Source organism: Cyprinodon tularosa, unplaced genomic scaffold (assembly GCF_016077235.1).
Source record: "Cyprinodon tularosa strain WSP-4 unplaced genomic scaffold, ASM1607723v1 ctg72, whole genome shotgun sequence".
Classification (NCBI taxonomy): domain Eukaryota; kingdom Metazoa; phylum Chordata; class Actinopteri; order Cyprinodontiformes; family Cyprinodontidae; genus Cyprinodon; species Cyprinodon tularosa.
The window spans coordinates 235-16,121 of record NW_024039474.1 but is presented as its reverse complement, the minus strand read 5'-3'; the positions used below and the strand labels follow the sequence as shown (position 1 = coordinate 16,121).

The following is a 15,887-nucleotide window of genomic DNA, read 5'->3' as shown; positions in this document are numbered from 1 at the left end:
GGTCCAAGAATGTAAGTATGAGTGCTGTGTTGTAAGGGTCCATATGGGCATGGCGGTTGAGGACCCCATTCTGTGTAATGGCTGCACAGAGTGTTATATTACCCCCACGTTGCCCTGGGACATTGATTATAGCCCTGTGGCCAATGATGTTTCTTCCCCTCCTTCGTGTTTTCGTCAGGTTGAACCCAGCCTCATCTACGTAAATGAACTCATGCTGGATCTCCTCTCCATCCATTTGTAAAACTCTCTGAAGAACAGTATCAGGCAAAATTGTGTTCAGTGTAGATCTAGTATACATATTACTGTACAGTAAAAGATTATGAGACAGTATGCAAGATCACAATGCTTAGGTGAATACATACCTCTGCATAATCATGCCGCAGTCGTTTCACCCTTTTGGAATTGCGATCTAAAGGCACTCAATAAATTTTCTTCATTTGAATATGGTTTTTTATTAGGATGCGTGCCAGTGTTGATGTTGAGACCTGATGGATATTGTTGAAACCGACGTGGTTATTGACAATGTTAGCTTGGAGCTGATTGAGGGTTATAGCATTGTTGGCCAAAACCATGTTTACTATCTCCCTCTCTTGCTGTTCTGTGAACATAGGAGGCCGTCCCCCTCGTCGTTCCTGACCCTCAATCCCATGTAGAAAAAAAAACAGTAAACAATAGTACAGTAATTTCACAAGAAACTGTACTAACAGAAGTGCTGATAGTACTGTAAGCAGTTGCTGAAACCGTGCAGATGTTTTTGATATGATGATATTTTTACAATACCTATTTTCCAGTCGAAATGTTCCTATCACACTTGCCACTGTGTATCGGCTTAGATTTGGCTGTACTCGCAGTCCAGCCTCCCTCAGCGTCAGGCCGTGGTTGACAACGTGGTCAACCAGTGTTGCGCGGATCTCATTTGTCAGATTCGGTCCTCTTTGAGCACGTTCTTGTCTTCCTCTTCCTCTACCACGTTCTTGTCTTCCTCTTCCTCTACCTCCAGCATGGCCTCCATCTCTTCCTCTTCCGTTGATTCCTCCTCTGCTGATTCCTCTTCCTCCCCTTCCTCCTCTTCCTCCTTGTCCTTTTCCTCCTCCTTGTCGTCCTCCTCCTTGTCCTTGTCCTCCTCCTTCTCCTCCACCTCGTCCTCCACCTCGTCTTACTATTTCTCTGACTCTTTCTATTGTGCTTGAAGACCGATGAACTCACCTGCTGCTTTTTATAGTGCTTATACACCTGATTGGTGTGTCTACAATTAAGCAAACAAGTGTTTGCACACCTGATGACTGTGTTGAATCAATTGGTTGGAAGGTGTGGTAATTTGACAGTCAGTGCTTTGGTATTGCAAGGAAGTGATTTCATAATAGATTTTTGTGTGTTATGTATGTTAAAGTGTGTTTAGTGTTTTGCAAATCACTGTGTGTAGAGTTTTGCAACAAGTGTGAGGTTGACAATGTGCTTATAGTTGTGCAAATATGGGCTGATGTTTTGCTTCTTGAGTGTAAGGTTTTGCTAATAGTGTACTACTTTTAACTTTAGTGTGTAAGCAATCCAAAAAAACTGTAAAAAGTGGTTACTGTTGGTGGTGAGCCACTCACTGATTTGGTTTGTTGTGTGGAAGCGTACATTGTCCCAAATGATCACATAAATGGAATGTTCGGGCCCAGGATGGTGTTGTTGGCGGTCTAGGAGGATATCTTTTAGCTCCTCTAGGAAGGTTAGGAGACGTTGGGTGTTGTAAGACCCAAGGACAGCCTGCCGGTGGACAAGCCCCTCCAAACCCATGGCCGCACAAAGAGTAATATTACCCCCCCGTTGGCCAGGAACCTCAGTGATGGCTCTTTGGCCAATGATGTTACGGCCTCTTTGCCTTCGTTTGTGCAGGTTGAAGCCAGCCTCATCCAGGAAGAGGTACTCATGAGGTCTAGCCATTGCGTCCAACTGTAATATCCTCTGTGAAAATGTGAAAGTGCACAGGTGTTCAGAGCAACAGTCAATCAGGTAGCATATTACGTACTGTATCGTCCAGAAGTAATGTAGGCCACTGAGCAACACAGTATGTTTACTAACTGTACTGTGAACATGGATGTATACTTACTTGCACATACTCGTAACGTAGGTCTTTGTGTCGTGCAGAGTTTCGCTCAAAGGGAACCCTATAGACTTGTTTCATCCGCATCTTTTGGCGCCAGAGAACTTGGTCTATTGTGGCCAAGCTGACATCATCAATGCCCTCAAAGTTCACATTATCGTCAATGACTTTGTCTCTGATGTCCCGGAGTCTGATGAGGTTGATCTCACGAACCATATGCACAATGAGGGTTTCTTGTGCCGCTGTAAATATGGCAACCCGCCCACCTCTATGTGGCATTCTTTCAACTCTAAAGAAAGAAACGTGTCGTCAATTGACATGTTTTACAATACAGTAACAACTGATTTGAAACTACTGTAATAGACTACTTTCACAGGCTTGTAAAATTGTATTGTGACAAAGAAAGCAATAGAGTACAATACCTGTTGTGTTGTCTGAATGCCCTGATAATGGTGGCCATGGTGAACCTACTCAGGTTTGGACGGACTCTTAGTCCTGCTTCAGCCATTGTCATGCCATGGACAATGACATGGTCAATGACTGTTGCTCGCATCTCGTCCGTAATGATGGTACGAGGTTGTCTTGCTCTCCCTCCTGGACCTTCTCTCCCTTGTTGGCCTCCTCCTCTTCCTCCTTGGCCTCCTCCTCTTCCTCCCTGGCCTGCTCCTCTTCCACCATGGCCTGCTCCTCTTCCTCCTTGGCCTGCTCCTCTTCCTCCCTGGCCTACTCCTCTTCCTCCCTGGCCTGCTCCTCTTCCACCATGACCTGCTTCTCTTCCTCCCTGGCCTGCTCCTCTTCTTCCCTGGCCTGCTCCTCTTCCACCATGGCCTGCTCCTCTTCCTCCCTGGCCTGCTCCTCTTCCTCCCTGGCCTGCTCCTCTTCCTCCTTGGCCAGCTCTTCTCCCTCCTCTGACGCGATTACCTCTTCCCCTGACTCTGCCTTCATCCATTGTGTTTGTTTGGAATCTTCAGTAAACTGTGCACTCTGAACTTGCTTTTATACATGTGGTCACAGCATTAGCAACAGGTGTTTTCAATTTTGAGTCGTTGTGTGTAATGAATGACGCTAGGTGTGTTCATTTTGTTCAAATATTGCTGACTGTGGCAAGCATTTTGCATGACATGAGCTTTCATTTGAGAATATGAGCAGAGTTCTTTTGCAACTTGTGTTTTAGCAAGGAAAAATGTGTTAAGATTTATGTGAATGGAGGATTGTGTTTTGTGAATTGTGTCTTCATGTGAAATGTGTTTATGATATTGGAAAATGATGGCTAGATTTAGTAAATGTGTTTAGACAACTGGTCATTTGGTTTAGAGGATTGGCTTTTGTGTTTTAGCATTTGAGAAAAACTGTAACATGTCATTCAGCATTCAGCATTTGGATAACAGTTCTGTGGTCAGATTCAATCACTTAAAAATCCTCAAACTATTTTAATGAGGTTAACTTTATCACCTTTATATATATATATATATATATATATATATATATATTTTTTTTTTTTTTTTTTTTTTTTTTTTTTCATTGAATTTTCTTCAGTTGAGTTTTTAGACAGACTAAATATGATGCACATTGTTCCTGTTTTGTGTAACAGAGAGGACATTTTTCATGACATCAGTGGTTTTATGTACACAGCAGAAATATGAAACAAAGAAATATTACCAACATTTCTTTATTAGCAAAGCATTCAGTTTAAAGTTACTTATAGTGTCTGGATTTTTTCGGTAAATTTGCACTAAATTACTTCCTATAAAGACTCGAAATTCATTTTTCGTTCTTTAGTTTCCAAGGCTTTTTAATTTTTAATGTTATTTATTTTTTTAGATTTTCATCCTTTCATCCTAGAAAAAACCCTATTACATGTTTACAAAGAAATGCACTTGCTTAGTAGTAGGGGTTACACCAGCTGCATAGCTAACTAAACAGGGAGATCACAAGTAATGCAGTCGGATGGAAGTCTAAGCGCAAGATGTTCTTTCAGACAGTTCCAATATGTATGCTCTAAGGCTGTGCTCTGAGTGGATACCCTTGGGCTTCAAGGGCTTATTTCAAAGATCCTCCGTGGGTTGTATTAGACTGTCTGTCTGACCCTCTAAAGAAGGAACTTTGATCTAACATCCACCCTGGGAGGTGGTGACATTTTGCTCACTGAAATCTTTTGAAGCTTTTTTTTTCAACCTATTGAAATTAGATTGCAGAACAGAAACAAATATCCATGGCATGTGTTTAGGTTGACAAAATAAAAGTAAGATATTTTTAAGAGCTTTGTCAACGCCTTTTGGCCTTGCTTTTATCATTAAATCAACATCTCTTGTTCCGCTTGTTGTTTCATGTAAAGTTTTCCTAAAGGCAAGAATCTGATGAACTGGCACAATTGACCTGTAAGATAGTGAAACCAGTCTGGGTGAGGAGAGGGTAACGATTTTTCAATAAGATTGCTCTTAGCACCAGTCTGCTCTGCAAAATTGGCATATAATGTACTGCAATTACAAGCAGATAAACAAGTATCAATCCTACTGATAAAGTTAAAGCTTACAATCATGACAGAAATTTGTGCTGGTTGTAAGATAATTCATAATCAATTTAATAAAGTATTTTCTCAGTTGATTGTGAATTAAACAATAAGATGATGATTTGATGCTCAACCAATCAAGCCAGTATTTAAAATGGCAAAACTACAGCACCCCTTGTGATTTGTCATATGAGCTGGGTTCTTGCGGTTATTTGCCAGAAATTAAACAACTAATGCAGCCATTTCCATGTTGTAGCCCCACATTAAGGAGCTTCTAAGTGCTCAGTGAGATTGTTATGAGGGAGAGATATAGTCCAGGAAGTAGTTTCTAAAAGGAACATTTTACATGTGGTGTAAATGTTTCAGAGGATGTGGGAAGGAGGTTTGCATGAGAACGACTGTTTAAGTGTTCACATAATAGCAACTATCCTCACTAGCAGCAGGCTGATTTATGTCAAATGTTTGTACATTTTTGACAGAAATTTGTATTTAAACTGACATAGAACGAAGTACTAAGCCATAAGAAGGAAACACATAATGACCAAGTAAACTGAACAGAAGGCAGCACTATACTTTCCTCTATAAAAAACAGACATATTTTGGCAGTGACATTTATATTATGGTGGACCTGCAGACATATTGTTTCTAGTGGGCAGTAAAGCCCTTTTAAATAAACATATCCTATGTAAGCATGATACATTCCCATAGCAAGATGAATTGTCTTCTATTTTTGTTGCTGTCAGCATTTTCCAAATATAATTGTTACTGTTTATAACATTAATTCTTAAAATCATGCTTCCAGATTTTTAATTGACAGGAGCATTTTGAGCCTAACTGAGCAGCCATACCATTAGTTTAGTACCAGTTGTTGTTAGTCATGCTACAGTAGCCTTTAATACCATCATATCATCAGCATTTATTCTTGCTTCTATATTGCATTCTGCAAGAAGACAGTGGATAGACAGATATGACATATTTGACTGGTCACATGTTAAACCTGTTTAGGGTTTACATCCTGTTTTGAGTTAATTATTTTGGCAGTTAAGGCTACACAGATTTCAATAGAACAGACCCATGCCTGGTCAGAAAAAAAAGCATTAGGTTTGGATCAATATCCAGACTGATCATTATGTTCCAAACAGGCAGATCCATCTTCCATAATGATAGTATCATATTCCAAATAAAATCTGGAATATGACAGAAGCTAAGGATGCTAGAACACACAGGAACAATTTAATAAACAGGGGTTTGGAAAAGATGCAATTCATAAACTTCTAATATTCTTGATGTTTGCTGTTGATCTGATTTTGTGAATATCTCCCAAATGTGCATTTATGTATAGATATTCTTGTGAACATTTGAAATAGTTGTTACCTACCTTTGAGATGCAGATGTGTACACATTGCACAGGCCCTCACATGGTTAGTCCTGTGAAGTGAGCAATTAAAAGTCAGTGTGTGGGCATGAGTTTTCATGGCAGACCACATTGACTGAATCATGGTTATAATTACATGCACTTTTTAAATTATTTTTATGCCTCGGCTCATTTCATGATTTATTGCCTTAACAGAGCTGTCAGAATGCAGGCTTCACTGATTTGTTCCTAAATGGGATTGCTATTAAAATGCAAGAGCAATGTCACAGAACAACCTAGATATTGAAGTGAGGCTCTTGTTGTTAAACAGAACAGCTGTCTGTTTGTAGGGAAAACAATATCATTATGAATGGATTGGGCTGCAAATACGGGTCAGTATTCCCTGATCCATGCCTTACGTGTAAGATCACCATGCATTATCTTGAGAAATGACTGCCCAGTGGAAATACTGCTATGAATTTAATATTCACTAAAGAATACACCACAAAGATGTGAGATTAAAGGTTTATTGAAGGAAGGTGTTAAAGGGGGAAAAAAACTGAGGATTAACTGAATGAGGATTAGGCCATCTCAGGAGACAGATTTGAATGCTTGGAAGCAGGAGCCTCAGCATGGTCCTCAGTTTATGTTTTGTGTTCTGCTTTTTGCAGCCCACTTTGGACCCCCCAAATGGAGACTGCATAAAAGATAAGATGATAAAGAAGTAGAGATGAGAGGTATATGATGAAGAGGGATGAGGATGCTGGGTTGAAAGGGAGGATTGGGTGAAATGGGTTTAGTAAATGAGTTAGTTTCAAATAATTTGAAAAAGGGCAAAAATTCACAGTTTGCACAGCTTGATATTAAGAAGCGTCTAAGTGGAGCTTCCAAATGCAAAAAAATAAATGGGAGTGGGACTAAAAAATTAATAAGCGATGGGAAATACATAGATAGGTCAGTAATAAATATGTTGTCCATCAGATGAACGCAAGTTTAAGAACATATCTAAAGAAAGCATTTTGTAAAAAAGGAAAAAAAGCGACTTTGTAATGTACAGATGCAACATTTTTGTTATTCACCTCCAAATTTCATTCAGCTTTCTTGATGCTGGTGTTCAGAAGGAATTTAGCTCCAAGTGGTGAAGATGGCTTCTTAATTGTTTGGAGTCAGTGTCAATTTTTGTAAACTTCTGCGCTTTCCAACCCCAAATGATCTCAATGGGAATTAAATTAGGGGAACACACAGTATGATCCTAAAGAGTGATGTCATTTCACTGGATGAAGTCCATTTTCCAGTTGGGCATTGTAAACCGTGGTGTTGTCCTGTTGAAAAACTCACTCTATACTACATGGTGTTTAGTCATGAGGAAATGGCCAAAGGTCAATCTCAAAATAGGTTTTTGTTTCTTTATTTATTCAATTTATGTTTACAAAGAAAGTGTGCGTAAAGCCTTCTAGCAGAAAACATTTTTTAAAGCGCTACAGTTATTATTACTGATTTTTGCACAGCATGTGTCTGAAGGATGTCCCTCCTGCTGTTTACCCCTCACACAGAGCTGTGGTATAGGCTGTGCAAAATGTGCAGCCACACAGGACCTATAACACGGTCCCCCTGATACGAGGGGGCCTCATATTTTGACTTTTTCATATATTTATACAGTATATCAAATTTTTTAACAAATGCATTTGTTATTATGGCTGTGTCTGTTTCTATCAAAGAAAAATAGAAGTGTAGAATTAAAAACAACAATTCAACTCACATTTTTATTGTTACTTTTTCATTATACGGCCAATATAAGAGAATATGACCACTTTTGTAAGCTAGAAACAGATTCTGGGAGTAAAAAACTGTGATTGTTGTTATTTATCAGCAGGATTAGAGATGTGGTGGATGTGCTGACTTTTATGAACAGTTTATGTGGATTATGCCCAATCTGCTGAGTATGTTTGATACTTTCTAGTTATTGTGCAATTGTGTAAAATTGTGAAAATAGCGTGCTGCACTGTAGATCGTCAAGTCAAAGTTGGGTCTTAACTATATAATATTTTCTGTTACAATCAGTGACATGTCTGTGTGACTGCTATGTCTGGCTTATGCTTGACATGTCTACACACAGAATATTGTCCCCACAATCTGCCTGAATCTAGGTGCTAGAGTAGAGCACAGACCTTAAAATTAAAACACCACAGTACGTGCAAAAAGTAAAACTCTCAGATGTTTAAACTGTGACAGCCCTTCTCCCTCATATTTTCATTTTTAATCAGGGTTGTAAACAAGTCAAAACAATTCTTGATACTTGGTTCACAAAAAACAGACCTTTTTAGAAAACTAAGAATTCTAAGTAATGAACCCAAAAATAGTACAGAAGTTTCATAATTCACAAACTGCTTTTAAAAACTCTGTAATCAGAGCAAAGTGTTCCACTGAAGGTTTGGTAGCTCGCATTTGCTATATTTTGCTTTTCTTATACAGTATCTTATCAATGTTTATTTTTATGCTTAATCCTTCTAATCTAAACAACATGTTGATGACATTTTGAGATATCTTAATATGTTACAAGTGTTGTTGCAATTGAAAATGTCTCTTGTTATTTATATATATATATATATACAGGTGCTGGTCATAAAATTAGAATATCATGAAAAAGTAGATTGATTTCAGTAATTCCATTTAAAAAGTGAAACTTGTATATTATATTCATACATTACATACAAACTCATATATTTCAGATGTTTATTTTGTTTAATTTTGATGATTACAAATGACAACAAATGAAAATCTCAAATTCATCATATCAGAAAATTAGAATATTGTGAAAAGGTTCAAAATTGATGGCCCCTGGTGCCACACTCTAATCAGCTAATTAACTCAAACCACCTGCAAAAGCCTTTAAATGGTCTTTCAGTCTAGTTCTATAGGCTACACAATCATGGGGAAGACTGCTGACTTGACAGTTGTCCAAAAGACGACCATCGACACCTTGCACAAGGAGGGCAAGACACAAAAGGTCATCGCTAAAGAGGCTGGCTGTTCACAGAGCTCAGTGTCCAAGCACATTAATAGAGAGGCGAAGGGAAGGAAAAGATGTGGTCGAAAAAAGTGTACAAGCAAGAGAGATAACCGCACCCTGGAGAGGATTGTGAAACAAAACCCATTCAAAAATGTGGGGGAGATTCACAAAGAGTGGACTGCAGCTGGAGTGAGTGCTTCAAGAACCACCACACACAGACGTATGAAAGACATGGGTTTCTGCTGTCGCATTCCTTGTGTCAAGCCACTCTTGAACCACAGACAGCGTCAGAAGCGTCTAAAGAGAAAAAGGACTGGACTGCTGGTGAGTGGTCCAAAGTCATATTCTCTGATGAAAGTAAATTTTGCATTTCCTTTGGAAATCAAGGTCCCAGAGTCTGGAGGAAAAGAAGAGAGGCACTTCATCCACGTTGCTTGAAGTCCAGTGTAAAGTTTCCACAGTCAGTGATGGTTTGGGGTGCCATGTCATCTGCTGGTGTTGGTCCATTGTGTTTTCTGAGGTCCAGGGTCAACGCAGCCACATACCAGGAAGTTTTAGAGCACTTCATGCTTCCTGCAGCTGACCAACTTTTTGGAGATGCAGATTTCATTTTCCAACAGGACTTGGCACCTGCACACAGTGCCAAAGCTACCAGTACCTGGTTGAAGGACCATGGTATCCCTGTTCTTAATTGGCCAGCAAACTCTCCTGACCATAACCCCATAGAAAATCTATGGGGTATTGTGAAGAAGAAGATGCAATACACCAGACCCAACAATTCAGAAGAGCTAAAAGCCACTATTAGAGCAACCTGGGCTATCATAACACCTGAGCAGTGCCACAGACTGATCGACTCCATGCCACGCCGCATTGCTGCAGTAATACAGGCCAAAGGAGGCCCAACTAAATACTGAGTGCTGTACATGCTCACACTTTTCATGTTCATACTTTTCAGTTGGCCAACATTTCTATAAATCCTTTGTTTTTATTGGTCTTCAGTAATATTCTAATTTTCTGATATGATGAATTTGAGATTTTCATTTGTTGTCATTTGTAATCATCAAAATTAAACAAAATAAACATCTGAAATATATGAGTTTGTATGTAATGTATGAATATAATATACAAGTTTCACTTTTTAAATGGAATTACTGAAATCAATCTACTTTTTCATGATATTCTAATTTTATGACCAGCACCTGTATATATATATATATATATATATATATATATATATATATATATATATATATATATTACACTAAATAGCAGAGTTTGCATTTAGAATGTGGTTATAAATTCAAAACCTTGTAGACTGATATCCCTAACCACTTGAATCAAATGGTTTAATGCTTTATATCATGCAGTGCAGCTCTACAAATTTCTGCTAATCAGCCAGTGTTTAAGCACAGACACAGCTTAAGATTGCAGGACACTGGTGCTGAAGATTGGAGCTTCAGATCATTGCTATAGGGGAATATGATACTGAAAACAACAATGTGCTACTATTAACTTGCTTTCTAGGATAAAAAAAAAAGTGTCTTTCCAGTGTTTCCATTTCTTTCCGATGACCCAAAATTCTATTTAAAAACTGGCTTCATTGCACTTCTGTCACCATGTGGGTTTGGCCTGTTCCACGCGTGGTCTATTGTAGAGGACTTTATCAATAAAACTGGAATTATATCCATCCATCCATTTTCAGACACGCTTAATCGCAAGTGGGGTCGCGAGGGGTACTGGTGCCTATCTCCATCTGTCTACAGCTGAGAGGCACTGGAATAATAATTGTTTTATTTTTTTAATGTTCTTTTTATATTGAAAGCTCTGAAGAACATGTATAATAGGGAGTTGAGGTTATACACTCACCTTTATATCATGGACCCGTCTTTAATATTCCCTACACGTAATTCACCAAAGGTCACAAGTTGACCGCTACTAGATAGATGTTTGACAAACTTCACTTCAGGAAAACTTTACTTTTACAAATAACAGTATTCTGTTTCAATATAGAAAGATGTCATCAATTCTAAGAAGTCAGTTGATCAAGACGAGTCGGAAGCAAACAGCAAAGTGTAGTTTATTCTTATTTGCTTGTAACCTAAAAAATTATATATATATATATTAATTATATATAACAATTATATATATAATCATATTGATAGCTGAAGATAGGCACCAGCACCCCTCGCGGCCCTGCTTGGGATTATCGTAATGGAAAATGGATGGATGGCTATAGTCATATTCTTGTGATTTAACAGATATACTTGTGTTTGTTTATTTTGCACTACAAGATAAAGTTCAGAGTTATAAAACCAAAGTAGGACACAGAAATGTTGGAGCAACTGTTTAGCATCTTAGGATTCTTGTCTCTTGTGTCCTGTTTTAGTAGTATACATGGAAGTAGTGACCATGTAAAAGGCTGCCTGGTGTGCACTCAGTCGGATAAACAAGCTAATACATGTTAGGAGTCCAGAAAAAAACAAGGTCTGCCTAATTAGTTGTAGAACAGAGCAGGGGTTCAATAAATGTCTCTGTGAGACAAGACTGCTGTTACAGCCAGAAACCTAATGGTTCAGAGAGAGTGAGTGATTATTGGTGTCCCAGCCTTTGACTATGGTCCCTTCAGAGCTGAGGCATCTAAAAGCCCAATCTGCTTAGAGAAGGGCTTCTGACAATAAGCATTCATTTTAGCTGCCCTTGGTTTAATGTTTCAGTGTGACTAGGTCATACCCAGGAAGAGCCTAGAAATAAATGAATTGGCAAAAGGCATGTCATATCATTTAAAAATTAATTGATTGACAGTGCTTTGACAGACCTGTTATATTGTTGCTTTTCTTGTGCCTTATTGGTGAGGCCTCTTTTGTAAGAGAAGAACTTTATCTCAATTAGATTGTGCTGTTTAAATGAAGGCTAAATAAGAAACCATTCCTCAAGCAAATGTTCAACCTGGAAGAAAAATGGTGTATATAATAGAAGAAGATTAAACTAAAACTGTATTTCCTATGCATTTTCTTTTAATACACAAGCCTTTTCATCATACCTGCATTTATCTTAAATACACAGTTAACAGAAGGACTGAGCAATCGCTGACATGTTTAGTCATTAATCCCAGAACTTTTCTTCTGCTGAATGCAGAACAATGTAAATATAGCATTAGCATCAGAAAAGCTTAGAGAACGCTGACTGTGGTTTTATGACCAGACATGGAAAGAAGCCACTATACAGTAGCTTCAGCTCTACCCTTGACCTGGGCCCATCTCTTTCTATCATAAAAAATTCAGCTGATAGCAACCTGGAAGTGGCTTAGTCTTTTCCTTCAAATGCAAAAATGTAAGTAAATCATACTAATACTGCAAACGTAGGTATTATTTCACACTCCATTGTCATTAAAATATGGAATAAAATAAAGTTTAACTAGAATGGGCAGATTTTTCTTAGATTTGACAGTCAAAAGTAAACTGGGGGTAATGCAAGGGAGGGAAGTCCTGGGTCATTCATAAACAGATTAAGTAGAAGAAAGACTGCACAAAACAGCATCAATCTAGTAAAATAGTGCATTGCTGCTTGGATGCAGCAAAACAGTGAAACTAGACATCAGTTTACACTTTATTTCTTGAGAGCAGAGAACTAGCACTGCCTGGAACAGAGCTGTAAAATTCCTTCCTTCCTTCCTTCCTTCCTTCCTTCCTTCCTTCCTTCCTTCCTTCCTTCCTTCCTTCCTTCCTTCCTTCCTTCCTTCCTTCCTTCCTTCCTTCCTTCCTTCCTTCCTTCCTTCCTTCCTTCCTTCCTTCCTTCCTTCCTTCCCAAAACCCTCATTTACTCACGATTTCCTGTATAATACACTTAATTCACAAAATAAGCATGATTAATAACTTAAAATGTTCCATGCCTGAGGCTTTAATATATATAATTACTGAAAATTAAGAAATAAGAAACAGAAGAAATTACAAATTTTTTAGTTGGAAAAGATTATTTCTGCACTTTAAATTTAGGTTTAATTAAACTATTTGAAATATGTTTCAAATTGTTTAACCTAAAACAAGTTTGCATTATGATTTGATTCAAGAACCTAAAGATTTTTCTTTTTAATTAATTTCATTTTGTCAGTTTTGTTTTGGATATAATCACAAGATAGTTAAGATTCTAAAGCTGCTTACTTTAATATCATTGCATCAGTAACTCTAGTGGGACAGTAAATACATAAAGAATCATCTGCAAAAATTAATTCAACCAAAAAAAGAAATTATTTTTTATATAATCATAAAATTAAAACTTTATTATATAGATTTATTACACAAAATTACATTATGTTTAATAAAAAAAAATAAAAAAAATTATGTTGTTAATTTTTATTATAAATCTAAACCAATCCGAAAATCACATCAGAATAACAGAATATTGCACAAGACAAACACAAAGTATGAAATGTTGCTATACTTTTGAAACTAAATCATGGGATCACTGCTGGTGCTGAAAGCTGTTTGATGATGTAATTTTCTTCTCCAGGTTCACTGTTTTATAATTCAGAGCAGTTGCCTACCAGAATATTTTTGATCACCTCTAATTCTCTCAGCCTATGGGCTTTATGGAAATGCTATTTTTTATCTTCCAGCTGGATTTGGTAGTTGTTAACATTACCAAAAGTCCCAGTAAATGGTTTAATCTCCATCGTAACCCCGTGTTTGACTGCCGAACAGTATGCCTGACCTAAATCCACAGAGAATCTTGGAGGTATAGTCAATAGGAACATAAGCAACACCAGTACCGAAAGGAATGATTAAAGTGAGCAGGAGTTCCTGAACACCTCAGAAAAACAAAGCAGATTTCCTCCATACCACGTTGAACTGAAGCTCCAATCATGTTGTGAAGTGGCCAAGGACTGAAGTAGCAGCAGGAAATCAGTAGTGGCATGCAGAGAGATATATTTTAACGATAAAGGATAGCCCACAGACACAGAGGGAACCAAAGAAATAAAGTCAAGAAAGCTGTCAGTGCCTAGCAGGGAGGCCGCCAGGAATGTTGATCGCCATGAATTAGAAGCCGTCTTCCATTAAAACCAGACATGACAAAAATGCTAAAGGCCAAATTTTAATCCATGAATTCTTTTTATTGTAAAACTTCATGTCTCAAAAGACACTAGAATTTTATTTTTTTGTTACTTTTTATCATTTTTGTTTGCTGAAAGCTATCGTCCCACAGTTCATAGGCATTGTAAAAAATATCCACAAATTAATGCAGAATTCTTAAAAAATGCCTTAGAGTTACATTTTGTAATTTGCAATACACAGATCAAGAGGAAAAAGTTTTGGAGGAAAAGACGCAGCATATATGTCTTTATTTTATTTTTAAACTCTGTTGTGTGATCTTCCTATACCATAAGATAAGTTGTTGACGCACAGCAGGGACTCTCTTTTCACTAATCTGCTAAGATATTAAAAGAGCAAAAAAAAAAAAATTGAAACCTTCCTTTGAGTCCAGAACACTTCTGAAGCTTCATTAATGTAGTGCTCATAATCACAATACTAAGAAAAACATATACAGTATAATCTCAGAAAAGTATTAAACTGGATTATCTTGATATAATCAGGAACTTGCAACATTCAGCAGGCTCCACGTTTCCAGCTGTCCAGACAAATGTCTGTTTTTTGCAAAATACTACTTATCTAAAATATATAATTTTTCTGTAAAGAAATAATGAAACACTAAGCAAAGATGATAGAGGTACCAGCATCATTGTAGAGTTAATATGGTATAAGGGGGTCATGGCTGCTGCTGACTCTGACTCATCTGTTTTTAAGTGTATAAAAGGAAAATGGCAATAATCAATATATTAATATCTTGCCAAACATCTCTCTTTCCTGATCAAATACTGATGAAAGCATGCTAAACACAGCTTCTTGTTATCTCACCATATGTTACATTAACCCAAAAATGTTAAACAGACCAAGTCCAGTGGATATTTTTTGAATTTTTAAGGAATAACCGTAATCTACCCACCTCTTTGGAGAAATAACTCGTTATAAAATCACACCCTTTTTTTGTTTGTCAAATAATTTCAAGTAATATTTTTTTCCTGAACCAAAGCAGCAAAAATCTATCTTATACTATCAAGTTCAGTTCAAAGACAGTTAGCAGAGGCATGCATAAACGAGGGATGATGCTGTGTATATATACAGTATATAATTATATATATATATATATATATATATATATATATATATATATATATATATATATATATATATATATATATATATATATATATATATATATATAAAATTGTTTACACACAAAGCTGGTACTGAAGGCACCACAACCACATCATGTTGCTCATGCACCGACCCTTTCCCTTTCAACCATTTATGCTGGACAAAACTCCTGTTCTTTCCTGCAGTTACAGTATAAATAACACTTTTTTAAACAATACATAATTCTCATGCACAGGCCTAATATTAATCAGCAAAATATCCTGTTTTCAAACACAGTCATTCAAAATTCAAATAGAAATTTTTTTTTTGACTGTGCACACCACTTATCACGTTGGCAAAAACTACACAGTTTTACATTTAGCAATCAGAGCTTGAGCAGGAAAAGGTAATAAATAAGACTTTCTGTTTTGGTGCAATGGAGGCAAACATTGAGATTCAGGGAAGGATCTCTTTGTGGAATGAATATATGCACCATAGTAACATCAGTTACATTTTTATTAAATATTTGAAATGAACCAGTTCAACAAATCCTTTACGCTGTTAGGGGTCGGTCACTCCATTATTCAATAACCAGATACAGGTCATTTCCCCTATAAACAAAACATCTACACTTGTTAAGCAAGAGCCAAACTATAATAGTTCTATAACAATTTTGAAATTTAAATGTTTAACAGGTTGAGGATATATACATTATACTGTGAGGGGTGGTGGAATAT

At 37.2% G+C, this 15,887-nt stretch overlaps 1 protein-coding gene across 1 annotated transcript; it reads right to left on the bottom strand.

The window, feature by feature from the left end:
* Window positions 1–700: 700 nt before the first annotated feature.
* On the bottom strand, window positions 701–2,305 carry LOC119772625. The gene is made up of 3 exons (XM_038269099.1): window positions 2,096–2,305; window positions 1,559–1,950; window positions 701–734 (listed from the first exon to the last, which is right to left on the bottom strand). Exons 1-3 carry the CDS (start codon window positions 2,303–2,305, stop codon window positions 701–703), a joined length of 636 nt encoding a protein of 211 aa, XP_038125027.1.
* Window positions 2,306–15,887: the final 13,582 nt, after the last annotated feature.